The sequence below is a fragment of the Ostrinia furnacalis genome, unplaced genomic scaffold, assembly GCF_004193835.3.
Source record: "Ostrinia furnacalis isolate ACB-3 unplaced genomic scaffold, ASM419383v2 OfSCF1420, whole genome shotgun sequence".
NCBI lineage: Eukaryota > Metazoa > Arthropoda > Insecta > Lepidoptera > Crambidae > Ostrinia > Ostrinia furnacalis.
In genome coordinates this window covers 37,808-54,562 of record NW_021131659.1, presented here as the reverse complement: position 1 = coordinate 54,562, position 16,755 = coordinate 37,808, and the positions used below count along the sequence as shown (strand labels likewise).

At 38.1% G+C, this 16,755-nt stretch overlaps 2 protein-coding genes and 1 non-coding gene across 3 annotated transcripts in view; 2 read left to right on the top strand and 1 right to left on the bottom strand.

The window, feature by feature from the left end:
• rb (adaptor related protein complex 3 subunit ruby) overlaps positions 1 to 16,725 on the top strand; it is a 33,958-nt gene extending 17,233 nt beyond the window's left edge. Inside the window, exons 14-23 of the mRNA XM_028304377.1 lie at positions 77 to 240; positions 4,295 to 4,392; positions 6,044 to 6,103; positions 7,237 to 7,369; positions 9,893 to 10,064; positions 11,036 to 11,238; positions 13,505 to 13,643; positions 14,352 to 14,461; positions 15,085 to 15,188; positions 16,465 to 16,725. Coding sequence (XP_028160178.1) covers positions 77 to 240; positions 4,295 to 4,392; positions 6,044 to 6,103; positions 7,237 to 7,369; positions 9,893 to 10,064; positions 11,036 to 11,238; positions 13,505 to 13,643; positions 14,352 to 14,461; positions 15,085 to 15,188; positions 16,465 to 16,615 — 1,334 coding nt within the window. The 3' untranslated portion in view covers positions 16,616 to 16,725. The remainder of the gene's footprint in view (positions 1 to 76; positions 241 to 4,294; positions 4,393 to 6,043; positions 6,104 to 7,236; positions 7,370 to 9,892; positions 10,065 to 11,035; positions 11,239 to 13,504; positions 13,644 to 14,351; positions 14,462 to 15,084; positions 15,189 to 16,464) is intronic.
• Positions 1,514 to 3,959, bottom strand: LOC114352700 (uncharacterized). Its single transcript, XM_028304376.1, has 2 exons — positions 3,701 to 3,959; positions 1,514 to 3,611 (listed from the first exon to the last, which is right to left on the bottom strand). The coding sequence occupies exon 2, from the start codon at positions 3,519 to 3,521 to the stop codon at positions 2,409 to 2,411; it is 1,113 nt and encodes a 370-aa protein (XP_028160177.1). The 5' UTR covers positions 3,522 to 3,611; positions 3,701 to 3,959; the 3' UTR covers positions 1,514 to 2,408.
• Positions 6,699 to 6,837, top strand: LOC114352707 (U4 spliceosomal RNA). The gene has a single exon (XR_003655878.1). It is a non-coding gene; the product is annotated as a U4 spliceosomal RNA (small nuclear RNA).
• Positions 16,726 to 16,755: the final 30 nt, after the last annotated feature.

Here is a 16,755-nt window from a genome sequence, read left to right as displayed (position 1 = left end):
TTGCAGCATTGCAGGCTGTATGCACCTAACAATCGTAGTAATACCTTTGTATAACTCTACTGTCATTGCATTCCAGACCGTACGCAGTTCGCGGTAGGCACACTGTCGCAGTACATCGGGTCGGCGGCCAGCGGGTACCGCGCGCTGCCCGCCGCGCCGCCCGCCGCGCTCGCCGCCGCCGCCCGCCAGCGGGACGAGCACGCCGACCGCGCGCCGCCGCCGGACCGCGCCGAGCCGCCGGTAAGTAAGAAAGAAAGAAACATTTATTGCCATGGACATCACAAAATACAATAGAGGTAAATAAAAAGCAAATAAGACAAAGGTGACACATAAAACATACAATGGAAGAGAAAGTAGACTGAGCAGTGCCACCCTGTCGCACAGCGATGCCCATTGCAATGGGACCCCACTCAGCATTAGCCGTGGCCCCCGGTGTGGAAGGCCACGACGCTGGTTTTCAGTGTGCCCCATGCCGAGTGGGAGTCACGGACACTAACCTATACTGCATAAAATATACATAATAATAGTAAAAACAAAATAAAATACCAATAATCTCATCTCTATAAATTCACTGCCACACAAAATCACGCTACCACTAATAAAGAACACGCTCGCTGCGCCGACGCCGACGTCACTGACCGGGCGCCGCCGCCGGACCGCACCGAGCCGCCGGTATGTAGTGCAACATTACTACTATCACTGCATTCTAGACCGTACGCAGTTCACAGTAGGCACAATGTCGCAGTACACCGCCCGCCGCGCTCGGCGCAGCCATCCGCGAGCCGGACCGCGCCGAGCCGCCGGTATGTGATACAAAACACTAAGCAGGGTACTCATCTAGCCGTGTAGCATGTAATGTATCAGATACTGTATCAAGTGAGTACATAGGCACGAGCCCGCTGCGAGCTGCTCGCGCGTGGTTCGCAGCGACCCGCCGAGTGTCGGTATCACTGCGAGCACAAAGGCGGCTCGCAGTAGGATCCAGGAGCTCGCAGCCAGATACGCGATGACCGTGGACAAGCCGTACTCACTTGAAGGTTAGATACGTTACATGCTACGTTACGTGCTACATGGCAGGTGAGTACCCTGCCCTATGGTTTGTTTTAGTTGCCACCGCTGTGATTCCAACTTGCAACTTCGCTACCTATGAAGACCACGCTCGGCGTCGCCGCCGGATAGGGCCTCGTGTGCAAAAAAAATGTGGTCCATCAATTTATTATTATTATCAAAAATATTTGACAAGTATACTTATTTTTATTTCTCAATCAAACAAGTAATATCGTAGTTGACAAATAATAATGCATAACTTCGTTGCAAGTTAAGTTCCACGTGACGTCACGCCGCGTTACACTTTATGCAACGTAATGACTCCCTACATTTGGGCTTTAATGCGCTTTATCTCTGACAAATTTGGGCTAATTCCACTATTCCCCGTTGACAATCCCCGTCAACGGGGATTAGTGAACTTTTTGTTCACTGTTCCCCGTTAACGCTAATTGGAGCTTAGATAGACCAAAACGCTGAATTTAGGTCTAGTGTTGAGAAATACTTGCAATCTCTTGTTTTTACTATAAGGTCCTCAATTAGAGGAAATGGTTGTGATTGAGGTACAACTATTTTATTCAAGTCTCGAAAATCGATGCACAATCTTGATCTTTTATTCTCATCTCTTTTATAAGCCAATGTGACTGGTGCTGCGAATGGGCTATATGATTCTTCTATTATATTATTTTCCAATAATTTTGCAATCTGGGTTTCAATCTCCTTTTTGTCTTCAATTGTACAGCGATACGGCCTTTTACTGCAATATTTTTCTATGAGTAGATCGATGTGTGCTTCATAATCCGTTACCTTTCCTATGTCATATTTGTCTTTTGCAAACACAGATTTATTTTCTGATATTAATTCATCAATCACAGCTTGCTTCTGATAGTCTAGATGATTTATACAAATATGGAACTTTTCGTCACTGATGTCTTCATTGTAGTTTACTAAATTATTAGATGTTTCTTCCTTAGAGTCTGGTTTATTTGTTTCCTTAGAAACTATTTCACTCTGTACAGGTATTTTCTGAGTAATTTCCAGGTTTTCATTTTGAACTAAGTGAAACTCTTTTATACAATCTAGTCCCACTAAAAAATCGTAATCGAAATTTTCTTTGTCTATTACAAAAACATTCATTTGTTTTTCCACATCAAATATGGCTATGTCGAGTGTAATTATGCCATTTGCCTTTTTAACGCCATTAATCGTTTTTAAATTAGTATTTTTGGAATGTCTGGTTTCACTGTTATTTATCTTTAATAACTTCGAATTTATCAATGAGACATTAGACCCTGAGTCGTAGATCCCGAATACTTCAACATTTTTGTTGAGTACTAATTTTATCTTGATCAATGGCGGCACTATTAGTTTTTTTGGTCTTCACACTGTAATTCACATTCCAATTCCGAATTGTTGATGAGCTTTATTTGCTTTTTATCCTTTTCAGTATTCATTTTGGTTTTAAACCAGCAGGAATCTTCTGAATGATAGCGTATGCCTTTCTTTAATTTTTCACAAATACCACATTTTTCTTTAATCGGTTTCGTATCTTCTCTTTTTTTAATAAATTTTTTTCTTGTAACCAAATGTTCCAATCTGCCCAGTGCATTAAACAAGTGTTTTGTGTGTTCAATTTCTTCTTTGTTAATTCTATCTGTGATAAAATCTGGTAAGCCGGCAGCAATTATATCGATAAGGGTCCCTTCATCTATTGTCTTTCTTACCTCTAGTAAAAGTTTCTCTTTTTTTACTGCATATTCTAATAAAGATCCTGATTGATACTTGAAAGATAAAGCATACTTGCTAGTAGTCCAACCTTTGCTGGCGTAGGTTTGCAAAAAACTCGATTTCCATTCTGACCATTCGGACTGTAAACCAAGCTTGATCATCATAGAAGAATACCAATCATTGCATGATTTCTCAAGAAATAATCTGAAGATTTCAATTTTTTCTTCATCTTGTGTAATATTGAATCTTTCACATTCTTTTTCAAATACGGACATCCACTGATATGCACTTGAGTTTTTCCCGTCAAACTTTTCTATTACAAACCTGTCTGCTAACTTTTTTATACTTTGCTTTTCTCTGTTTTGTTGACCTTCCACTAATTTTTCCAGAATTTTCACAATAGGATCTTCTGAACACTTTTTACTAGCAATAGCCAATTGTTCTTGGGTAGTTTCCTCTAGAAGCTGGTCTTGAAAAATCATGTTATCATCCTCATCCATGTAGGTTTGTAATATACCCTCTGTCATTTTTATCCAAACACCTCTGGATTGATATCTTTTTTTCAACGTATTTTTCACTGTAGTGAAGGTTTTCGAAGTTTGGATGTGTTTGTGTAGTGATACTGCTTGATACTCTTCAGGAATAAGGAAGACTTTGTCATCTTGTGTCGTAATTGAGGTTACAGCAATATAGTTGGATTTTCCGTCTGTTGATGGTTTCACTTCGAATGTAAATTTCAACTTTTCCATATTTTTGACAATAAATGTCGTTTTATAAGATGATTTCCAATATACTTTGTGATTTGGACGACACAGTCAAAATAACACAATTGAGTTTCTCTGTAAGAAAGAATTTATTCTTTAGTTTACAAATTACACATGAAATGGATAATAATATCTTTAGTAACAGAATCTTAATTCTTACGTACCTGTAAGAAAGAAACGACATTTAATGTTATCAATTACAATGTCGGTTCCAAAACCACAATTAGAATATCCAATGGTAATTGGTATTTCAATTCTATAAAATTAAATATTGTTTTTTCAGAGGTACGAGACGCTTTTAGGTTATGGCCATAGACTTTTCCTACCATAGATTACAAATTCATTTTTTAAATGTCACGGTCTGGCTTAAAGATGTTTGCCCGCAAGAAACTTGAAATGGTTAAAGAAAATTATATTTTTCTTTACATAATGTTAAAAATAAAATCCTAATATAACGGGGAATGAACAAAAATTTCACTAATACCCGTTGACGGGGATTGTCAAATTTGATTGATTTTATATAGCAAAAATATATATCGGATATTTTTTTCTAAGTTAACTGACACTCAAAGCTATAGAAAGGGATAGGCAAGCATAAAGTAAGAAATAATCGAAACATTTTTATGTAAATTAATTGAAAGAAAGAAAGAAAGAAAAAATGTTTATTCAGTATCATCGACAATACACTTGCAATACAATACAATTGGCATTTATATTCTCCTCAAGTCGTTTAAACATGCTTTTTTTTTCGTTTTCAGAAGAACATGAGCTTCTATTCGGAGCCAGAAAGCAGTTCTGGCTCGTCGTCATCGTCGTCGTCCGGCTCCGACAGCTCCGAGGACTCGTCAGACGACGAGTGAGTGGCAACAATATCACTAAGAAAGAAGAAAGAGAGAAAAACATTTATTATTTGGTTCCAACTTAAAATATAACACACAATAACAAAAAGCAAGTACAAGTATACTTACGAGCAAAAGTATGGAATCACCCTCCTGTGTTTTGTTCCCAGCGATCTGAAGAACTCGATGATTATCTATGTGTGTATGGTATCAAGTTAAAGTTTATAATGTAACCTTTAAACAGGTACAATTTTTTAATTAATATTTCATAGCCATTAAGTTCCAAAGATCACTCGAAACGAATGGGGTGATTCCATATTTTTGCTCGCGAGTGTAGTTAGAACCAAAATTGGCCACCGCTCAGCATGTGTCATGCTCAGGAGTAGTAAATGAATGAAAACACTACTGACATTTACATCATATTCTTCTCCTCTATGGCTATTGTTTCTTCATCATATTATAATCCAACGATACTGAAACGCCAAGTGGCAAAAATTTGAAATAATATCCCAGTATTGATAGTAACGCCCTCTTGTAAATGTCATAATTATATGGGACACTTCAGTGTTTTCTAAGTCCAACGTGGCGGCAAAAATCGGAACTAATATCCCAGTCTTGACAATAGTGCACTCCTGTCAATGTCACGGGCGGGACAGTTCACTGTATTGGGTCTATAGCGCCCTCCTGTAAATGTCAATTTTATGGGACACTTCTCACACTTCAGTGTTATCCAACGCAACGGTGCAAAAATCGGAACTATAGTCTATCCAATATAGCTTGATTAGAATGACGGCTGTCAAACGAATGTGACTAGTGATGTGTATGTTTCGTACGGTTCACATAGATGTATCGATAAGTTTTCGAAAAAATGATATGAAAAAATGCACCCAATTTTTCTTCATATATCTTTATTCATAAAAATGACAATTATGATTTAAATTTAAAGACAGTAAACCTAAGTAGATGTACAACCTAAGTCGTAGTCATTACCATCAGTGTTCTTCAGTGGTTTTTTCCTCTCGCTAGAAGGCGGTGGGCATCTCTTCTAGAGCAACGGTGCTATGAATACCCAAAAAACTACCGGTGATTGATTTCCGATGTTTGATTATTTAAGAATGAAATGTTTTTTGGTTTTTAATAGTGAACATTTAGAAAAACGTATAACTTGACTTAAATATGTTAAAAAATTAGTTAGAAAAAAAATTTGTTAAATATGTTAAAAGAATAGTTTTAATTTAATATGACATTTGTCGATATGTCCCAACACTAACATTTTTGTAACTCGAGTTAACCTTGTAGAGACGTCGTTAATACTCTAGCTTGATTTTTATGATTTCGAATTACTACTTATTAGTGTAATTTAACGCTGCATTTACACGAAATTATCATTTTTATTGGAAGCACTGTCGTCGAAAATATTGTTTGTAGGTCAGACGTGAATTATTTCTTGTCCGCCAATATTTAGCTCTCATTGACCGCTACTACAAAGTTATGTCGTTACTTTTGATGACAGCTGTCATTCTAATCAAGCTATATTGGATAGACTATAATAACTGAGTATCTATAGTAGCGCCCTCCTGTCAATGTTATATTTGGGACACTTCAGTGTTGTCCAACTGTGTCACATTATTTTATCACTACATTAATGACAATATTGACAATTTTCAGGGAAGAAAGTAACAACGAGGAAAAGAAACAAGTGACACCAAAACAATCCAACAATTATAGGTAAGTCCACAAAGGCAATTTTAGTTATGAACTTTCATTAACATGAGCTGTAATATTAATAATTCCAAAAATAAAATACAAATTATATTACTGGAATATAACTTACAAAAAACTGCCATAAAATTATACAGGGTGACNAAAAAAAACATTTGTATTGGATTAAATAATGACAGCCGATTTTTCTGGGGTCAGTAAAGTTTTTTTTATTAAAAATATTTTTATAGGTCCAAAAACCAACCCGAAATCCAAAACAGTTTTTATTTTATGCCTACTATTATTATTTTTTACTATTTTGTTCTGCTCACAAAGTAAATCTTTAAGCTGCATCAACTCCTTTCCACAAAAAAATAATAATGGGTTAGTCATAGTGTTTTATTATTATTATTTATAAAAATTAATAACTTATCTCTATAATTTTCTTTATTTTGTTAGCAAAAAGCCACTACCATTATGAGCTTGCTTTCAATCTTGCATTGCAAGTACTTGCAGAAGTTAGTTCGCCAAAACGCCAACAGATGTCACTATCCGTTTTTAGCTCGCGGTTTAGTTTGCTTTTTTCCAGACTTTAAGACCTCCGTGGAGTTTTCATTTAGATAACTTTGCGCAGAGGCAATATCGTAACCAATGAGGTTAATCCGAGGTGCGATTATTGCTAGTTGAAAACTTTACCAATACCCCGCCTTGTGGACGTGAAATACCGTCCGCTATGGCAATTTTTGAACGGCCGTAATGGCCTTAGAAACTTTATTACTCTACCCAACTACAACAATTAATGAAAGCTTTTTGGTGAAGTTTTCGTTTATTTATTTTTCAATAATTTAGTTGCTTATTTTGGTTATTTATTTCCTATTAAGTTCGCAATACGAGTGAAATTATGTGAATTTGTTAAATTGCATTTTAAGAAAAGTAATAAATTATTACATCTAGTTACATCAATGTGTACATTTTTTTTCAAGTGAAAGACCATAAATATGTGATATGTAATAATATTTATTTCAGTAATTTGTGAAAAATAATATTATAATAATAGCCATTTCTTTATTTTAAAGTGCAAGTGTGAAAATATTAGATCTTCGATCATTAATTTCGCTATCAGCGTATCATTTATTCAGAAACTTACCGTAATTCGTCAGGTCGTCGAACTCGGGCACGTCGGACAGCGAGTCGGACAGTGAGTCGTCCGGCTCGGACAGCTCGGACGCCAGCTCCGGCGAGAGCAGTCCCGAGGAGACGCCCAAACAGAACGCGCAGAAAACTGATAAAAAGGTTGGTTGGAATTGATTTTGTTTCATTTGTTATAAGTTGATTTTTTTAACCCATTTATAACGTTTTATAATAATTAAATAAATGCTGTTGCGGTAATTAATCATTTTTCTAATAGGGGAGAGTTCGGTATATTGTACCGCCGGGTAAATTGTACCACCCTCATATTTCGTAAAGTATTTATTGAATGTCTGTAATTGCGACACTCAGCGATACACAAATAAATTCAATTAGTATCGGCCATGTGGTTTTTGCCGTGACAATTAACACGTGTGTTTTATTTTGAAAAGTATTTTTTCATTGTTTTTAAGTAACTTTTGACAATGCATGTTTAGTTTGTAATTTTGTTAAATTTAATCACAGGGTGTATCTAATATATTATTTAGAAGCGTAAATTAGTGTGGATTACAATTATTTGAAAGATTTTTCGGTATTTATAAGCTATATTTTTTACCGATTTTTTAATAGCACTATCACCTAGTCGGCTAAATTGTACCATATCAAGTTGTATGGAACTTCACCAAAGGATTTTGAAATTTTTTTTTAGTAAATCATATTTTGAAGTTTTATTTGCGTAGTTATGTTTAACTAACAATAAATGAAAGGAAAAGACTAGCAAAGTAGGTTAGGTACAAGTGTGCGTTACGATAATTGGAATTACAAAACTTTTACTCAAAATCGTGATAACGTGTAAAACAATATCGATTGTCTATGTTATTAACTACTGTTTCTTTTCGTTACCTAATTTGTTAAGAATGTATCATATAATATTTTGCCATAGTTTTTTTATAGGCTTGAAATTTATTGAAATCCTATTTAGTAACCCTGTGGTACAAATTATCGAACCGGTCGGCTAAATTGGACCGAAGCTCTGAACTTGTATTTTGTTGATTTGTGCTAAATATACAACAATTATGTTGATTAATACCTATGAAATAGTAAGTTGAATAATTTCTCTATAATTATACACCATGAACATTAGAAAAAACAAAAGAAAACTATGTGTAAAATGGGATTGAAAAAAACTGGTCCAAATTAGCGGACTCTCCCTTACATTGCCAGCATTCTTTATAGTGTCCGACCGAATGTTCGGTTTCGTTTTCGGTTGAGTTTCGGTAAAAACACGAGTTTCGGTTTAGTTTCGTTTTCGGTGGCAAACTTGCCGAAACTACGACCGAAACCGAATGTGCATTCGGGAGTTTCCGCGCTGTTATCGGTCATGTTCGGCGCGTTGAATGAGGAATGAATCCGATCCCGATCGGAGCCAATGTCGTGATTCGCTCGCTTGTTTGTTTGCTGTTAGTTTTGTTTTGTTGTGGTGGCGAATTTTCGAGTGATTTATTTTGAATTTGGTAAGTTTTATCTCGTTTTATGTCGTTACAACAAGAGCGGGTAGTAAACATCAAAAAAAAATATTCAATATGACTGATAAAAGTATAATCAAGTTTAATCTAACCTATACATTTTTTTTGGTTTGCAAATGCTATACGTAAACAAACATTAGTTAGGTACTTAGTTAGTTATGACTATAGTGCATTTCATGGTGATAATATTATGGATTCAGAGTTTCAAAGTTCTTTTTAGTATTTATCACAATGGCAAGTACAGTAGATACTAAATTACGTACTACCAATTTTGTATTGAGAAATTATTAAAGTAAAAGACCCGACCATGGGACGGGTTATGTAGATGTCCTGAATGTTGCGAGTAATTAAAAAAAATCTAGACTTTTCTTTTTTAATAGGTACATAACTTGATACCTTTTAGAGTAAAAAGGCGCTTTCGTTCGTTTCAGCCGAAAGACGTCCACTGCTGGACAAAGACCTCTCCCAAGGATTTCCACGAAGACCGATCCTGCGCCGCTCGCATCCAGGCACCTCCCGTGACCTTCACCAGATCGTCGGTCCACCTAGTGGAAGAACTTTCCTGCCCCAGCGGCCATCAGCTCTACGAGCTATGTGCCCCGCCCACTGTCACTTTATTTTAGCGATTCGAAAAGGCGCTTTATAAGTTCAATTACGTTTTCTTTATTTTTCCCTCAAAATATGAGCCTTGTAAGGAAGTTTCGGTTTCGGTTTCGGTTTCGGCCGAAACAGACACCGTTGCCGAAATTCGTTTTCGGTTTCGGTTTCGGTCGTAAAACTAGTTTCGGTCGGACACTAATCTTTATTCTATGAAAAATCTTGATAACAGTTAAACATACTACCCTCACAGTTCACATTAAGATTTTAAACGTTCGCGTTCCATTTCAACCAAAATAGAAAGACACGGGTCTTAACGCGACGTTTATTAATTAGTTACAGCAGACTGCTTGTGACCACGGCTGCAGCATCGCAGCCGAAACGTCAAGCCGTGAGTACATAATGTAACTCATTAATAAACGTCGCGTTAAGACCCGTGTCTTACTATTTTAGTTCACATTAACTTTTCTCGTTGCAACTTGCAACTGGAATTAATTATTGTTCTGTGCAGAATATCGTAACTTTGTATGTAATCTTGAGATTACATTTATATTTATTTTTTCAGCAAAAAGCGAAACAAAAAGCAGAAACACCACCCAGCGCAGAGCAGAAGAATGAGAAATCCAACTTGGAACTGCTACTAGAGCTTGACGAAGTGGCCAGCAGCCTGCCCACCATGACGCCCACGTGTGGCGGCTTCCTGTCGCCCACTACGGCGGCCCCGGGCTTGCCGGAGGGTGAGTTTTAAGCTCAATTCACACATATCAGTGAAGACACAGTTCCGTCGCAGTGTCCGCTCAATTCAGTATCAGTGCTACAGTGTTGCGTCAGTGAAATATTTTGAATATTTTAAAATGTCAGAGAGCTGTTTCAATATTCTTGTTCAGAAACTATGAAGTAAGTTATTTTGTTTTTGGTGCCGTGGCGGCGTCCGTGATCCGACAAAAAATATCGTCGTCAACGAATACGTCCGTGATTGCCGGTGTCGGCACTGACACTGAGAGCATTGTGTCGTCACTGACACTGACAAGTGGGGATGCGTTCATAGAAACTGTATGAAAGAATATTTCGCACTGTGCCGGTATTGAGCCTGAACTGTGACTTCACTGATATGTGTGAATCGGCCTTTATTTCGATCGTTCGTTTCAGCCACTATTAGGTGTCCAGTACCAGGTATCCTATATAGTTTCTGATATTGTGTGGTTTGGAAGCTGGAAACATCGCGTTTTCGAATAGATCTAGTTTATCTATAACCTATTAATCTACAGCTAGCTTAGATAGCATTCGACAACACTCATCGATATTATCTTTTAAAATTGAATGACTAGCTTGCTTTGCTTTGGACAAATCTTTTTTATTTGGCGACATTGATTGACTGTTTTAGTTTTATTATATTTTATCTTGACTTACTTGATTTAAGGTCCTATGTCCCCTAGATGGGACAGAGGGCGTCCACAACAGCCCTCCATCGCGTTCGGTTTCGCTTGATCTCGCTCCAAGTTTATTATATCTAGTTGACATTTATTTTATATAATTTAGTAATATTGCATTTCTGCGAGTATGTTCTTTTCTTACCATAATAATATTACTTTTTCTTACTGTTTTGGGCAAGTAACGTTTGAACTTGAACTTATTCTCTACATAATGTAACATGTCACCATTTTACCTGTGATTCATAATAAATAATTTCGTATTTGTATTCCCGCAGGCGACGCCATAATCCCCGTGGGCCCCTTCCTAGTCCCAGAAGAGAGCGTGGAGCTGGTCCCACGCGTGGTGTGGCGCGGCGTGGGCGCCCAAAGGCGGTGGTCGCGCGCGCCGCATCTCTACTCAAGGTCGATGTGCGCTGTGGAGATTACCTTCACCAACTCTAGCAACCAGGAGGTCACGAATATCAGGGTTAATAAGAAGGTGAGGTGTTAATAATGTTACTCTTTATACAGGGTGTTTATTTCAATCCTCACAATATTTATTTAGGTGATCTATTATGACTTACATAAACTCATTATCAACCAAAAAAAAAATTACAAACGAAAGTGGAATTTTTAGCGAATATTTTCCGTGCGAAATCATCTGTACTGTGGCTCGCAATACTGCAATAGTTTACACTGCGGCACTCATCGAGCTACGCGGATCGCTCGCTTATCATGTTGGATAACCTCCTGAAGGATGCCACTTAAAGTAGGTAGTGTAAAAGGTATTTTTCTTTGACTACCCAAAGTTAAAGTTAGTTTACAATTTTTTTCGAACTAAATTTTTTTACTGATTCGTGATCAGAATAAACTACTTAATCAACTCCCTGAATATGGCGAGGATTGAAATCAACACCCTGTATTATAAAAAATCTTTAAAAAATAAATGATCAATCTACCGCCGCTATTGCGCCCGTTGCCCCTGTACTCACGGTCCATGTGCTCTGTGGAGATTACATTCACTAACTCTAGCAACCAGGAGGTCACGAATATCAGGGTTAATAAGGTGAGGTGTTATTAATGTCACTCTTTATTTTTATAAAAAATCTGTAAAATAAGTGATCAGTCTACCGCCGCTGATTGCGCGCGCCGCACCTGTATTCAAGATCCATATGAACTGCGGAGACCTTTACTAACTAGCAACCAGGAGGTCACGAATATCAGGGTTAATAAGAAGGTAAGGTTTTATTAATGTTACTCTTTATTTTATAAAAAATCTCTGTAAAATAAGTGATTAGTCTGCATGCTGCACTTGTATTCAAGGTCGATGTGCGCTGTGAAGACCGTTACTAACTGTGGTAACCAGGAGGTCACGAATATCAGGGTTAATAAGAAGGTAAGGTGGTTTAATTATTACTCTTTGGGCCTCTTACCATCTTCGAGTAAAGTTCCAATTAGTTACTTCCTGATTACCACTACTTAGCAAGTATTATAAGAAGATGCAAGATGGTGAAATTCGATAAATTGCTACTCGTGACGAATAGCCTACTTGACACTTTACTCGAACTTTTCGAAGATGGTGAACGAGGCCCTAAATCTTATATAAAATATCTGTAAATTTATAAAAAGTGATTGGTCTACCGGCGGTGGTCGCACGCCGCATCTGTACTCAAGGTCGATGTGCGCTGTGGAGATTACATTCACCAACTCTAGCAACCAGGAGGTCACGAATATCAGGGTTAATAAGAAGGTGACTTGTTATTAATGTTACTCTTTATTTTATAAAAAAATCTCTGTAAAATAAGTGATTAGTCTGCGCGCTGCACCTGTACTCAAGGTCGATGTGCGCTGTGGAGATTACATTCACCAACTCTAGCAACCAGTAGGTCACGAATATCAGGGTTAATATTAACCGAGGTGAGGTGGTTTTAATATTACTTATTATTATATTCCTTGCACTTAATTTTATAAGGTTTTTTTTAATAAATGATGAGATTTAATTCCCAATTCATCCTATTTAAAATTCCGTGTCAGCTATGAAATTAACAGGAGGGCGCTACTAAGATGATATGATGCGGGGTTATTAGTTCCAATTTTTGCCACGTGACGTTTCAGAATCGTTAAACTATAGTATTGTTCAACGATTCTGAAACATCAAGTGCCATAAATCAAAAATTAATAACCCAGTATTGATATTAGCGGCTTCCTGTAAATGGCATAATTATATGGTTATCCAACGTGGCAAAAAACAAAATAATAATCCAATATAGATAGTAGCGCCCTCCTGACAATAAAGCTGTTATAGACCTATTATATTGAACTGTCCTACCCGTGATATTGACAAAGGGGCGCCACCGTCAATACAGGATCGCTGGTTCCGATTTTTGCCAGGTTGGAAACTATAGAGTTGAACGATGGTAGCGCCCCTTTGTCAATGACTTTGGTGGGACAGTTCAGTGTAGTTCATCTATACATAATAATATGTTACTCATATAAGAGTATGCGCACACCGTTAATTTTTAGTTGGCCGATAGTTGTGCCCGATTTTAATTTGTATGAAGAATTGGCCAAATCGAATCGGCGTAGTGTGCGCACTCCCATACATGCCCATACTGATCAACTGCCCGACTAAACTATCGGCCGATAAAAAATCAACGGTTTGCGCCTACTCTAAAATGTGGCGCGTTGAGACCCGTGTTTCTCTATTTCATTGAGCTATTGATGCCTTCAAATTTTACATTTATCTACTACTTGACAATTTCCAGACGCTGACGGGCTCGCGCGCCATCCACGACTTCGCGCCGATCCCGCTGCTGTCGTGCGGCGCGCAGGCAACCACCACCATGGGGGTAGACTTCGCAGACTCCATCCAGCCTGTTGAGTTCACCATCGTCAGCTCCGTCGGTGAGTAGATCCTTTCACTTTAAAGCCGTTTTTGATGTATATTCAGTTTATCACAGATCATTATAAATTTTAATATCATCATCAACAGCCCTTTACAGTCCACTGCTGGACTATGAGCCTCCTCCACTATAGTGGAGGGTTTTGCCATAATCCCCACGCTTGGCAGGCGGGTTGGAGATCGCAGTTTAAAAGATTGATGTTTGTCAGAGAGCGCTGCTGCCCGTTCTCTGTTTGATGTGTAGTCCCTAAGTCGCCTCTTACGACACCCGCGGGAAGAATAGGGGTTGGTGACAAATGTATTCTACTCTGCCGTCACCACACGGCATTGAATTTTAATATAGCCTACATGTTTAATCATGACGGTCAATAACCCTCTTCTTTACTTTACTCTCCTTTTCTTTATTTTTATTTTTGCAAAAGGAATGAAAGATGAACAAGTTGAGGGCACGTGAGGAAAAATGAAAGTTGATCATAATGCATTTATTTATCATCACTTACTCTGTCTCACATTCTTCATTGAGGTATGCTTTGATTATTTATAAATTACAAAAATGTAGTGTATTTTTACTTATAAAAATATTCTGCTTTCTGGAGTTATTTTGAGCAGTGGACTGCCACTATCTGAATTCATGAAAATTGTGTTCTACTAAGTCATCAATTTAATTATAACGTTACAGCACAGTAACATACATTTTCTCTTCGTATTAGGCGAGGTGTGTGCGTCGATCACGCCGCCGGTGGGCGAGCTGATGCGAGCCGTCGTCATGTCGGAGGCGCGCTGGGACACGGAACACAGGAAGCTACGCGGAATGACCGAGGTACGCACTTCAGTAATGTCTGCAAATTGATTCCCAGCTGTCCCCAGACTATTAGATATATTATAATGTAATATTAGTTTTTAAAAAGTAAGTGCAGGCGACCGGCGCACCAGGCTAGACACTGGAAGTGTCTGGTCTGATGTGCCGGCGACTGTAGGAACCAATTTTGCATGTGTGTATTATTACTTAGTTAATATGTACAATAAGTTACACTTATAACAGTTAGCACGAGAACGACTGCCGACAAACTGTTAAGCAGTTTGGCAGATTAGTATTAAGTATAATCGATGTAACTTTTATGAGACAATAAATTAAAAAAAAAAAAGTAGAGTTTATACTGATGGGGGCAGCTGGGAATAACCCCAAATTTGTTGTTAACATAGTCACATCGGCTTCGCAGAACAGTGACGAAATCGAAATTCAAGTGAATTCAAATGAAAATTGATATTATTACCTATTTTAAATGAATTGAAGTTATCAATTTTAAAAGCTAGAAAAGAATGAGGGTTTGCATTTTTGTCACCAATAAACCGCCGACACAACTTCCAAACTTTTGTAAAAAGTTTTGTAGGACTAATCACTAGAGTGGCTTTTGCTTTTTATAAATTACTTTTTTTTTTCAGTGTGATAAGAAAGCAGCAAAATTAGAAGATGAAGAGTCAATTTGCAAAAAAGTTTTTGAGACAGCGAATTTGGCAGGAATTACTACGTGCGGCGAGTTTTTGAGGTAAGTTACTTCAAACATATTTTTTCTAACTAAAAGATGTGTCCTCGACCCAGATGCACATAATTAAGAGCGCTTTCACATTTAGGCGATTTAGCAGCGCAACAAACGCACTGCCGAAAATTTCATACTATGTGACAGCGGATTCAATGACAGTTTAACTTTCCCTCGGGACAAACTTGACCTTCATTGGTTGGGTTTTTGTGGCGATCAAGCTGTAGATCCTGGCTACACAGGAGTTGCGGCGGTGGGAACGAGAGGTGGGAATAGTCCCGTTTATATGACAGCGGATGCATGTCTTCACATTATAAAAACGCCGCTGTCGCGCTACTAATGCTCTAATGTGAAGCCTTGATCACACCGTCACACGTACCGAATAAACGGGCGAGACAGTAAAATGTTTACTCGTTCGAGACAGTTGGGTGAGCGAATCACATACTCGAGCGCCGCCGAGCACTCGGCGTAATGAAAATGAAAATACTTTTATTAAATAAACACTTTACAATTACAAGATATGTGCCGCTCTCGTATAAGGTTAACCTGTTTCCAGTCAGGCTCCTCCTCAAAAAAACATAAGACTAAAATTTTGCGTTTAGATTAAATTTTATCTTTTAATGTAATGTAATGTTCATACACACCGAGTACTCGGCCGAGAGCACTGTCTCGCCCGATTACTCGGTACGTGTGATCAAGGCTTAAAGGTGAAACTCTAGCGACATCATTATTAATTTCACCATTATGAAAGTGAAAAAAGTACTTACTTAAGGCGCTACCTCGTAAAAGTTTTCGGCCGACTGAATGCCTCGCACACAGAGGGATAGAAATATGATTTCTCAGTGCGAGGAAAGGGACAGCAATAGCGCGCGCGGCGCGGAATAAAATAACGTAAGCGACAAAAATCGGAAATCATGTATTTATTGAAAAACCAAACACTATTTAAAGAAAATAACTCGACCAGTACTTAGAATATGTTATTACCTTACCAATATACAAAATTTGGTATTGAAATATTAGCCTATCTGCTTATAAAACGAAAAACCGAGTAATAGAAGGGTCATCTTTGGATTTTTTTTCTATCGAGAAAATTGATTCCATTCATGTTTCGGCTTCGACCAGACACTAGATTTATTAGTCAACTATGACATATTTCAAAATAAGAACCTAAGTAATAAGAAAAGTACGATTAAAACTAATTCTGCGCTTCTTTAAAACGCCCAATATTCGCAAGGCATCACCTTAATGCCACCCAAAATAAATTAAAACCCACGTCCTTCCCCAGATTCGCCGGCCGCATGATGAGCTCCCAAGAGTTAGTTCTTCTCTCGGTCCGCACGGAGCGCTCGTGCTGCCGCGTGGCGGCCAGCTGCGGCAACATGGCCGTCGCCGCGCTGCTGGCCGCCGACGTCGCGCAGGCCATGGACCGGCCCTAAAATACAATGGAGCTGGTACGCCGATGTGGACCTACAGAGCTATGCATTACGAGCGTTAGGCAGTTTAAAAATTGTTTTTTTTTTTGTATAGCGTTATATGTAAAGGCATAACAGCCTGATTTACCTTTATAATGCCATCT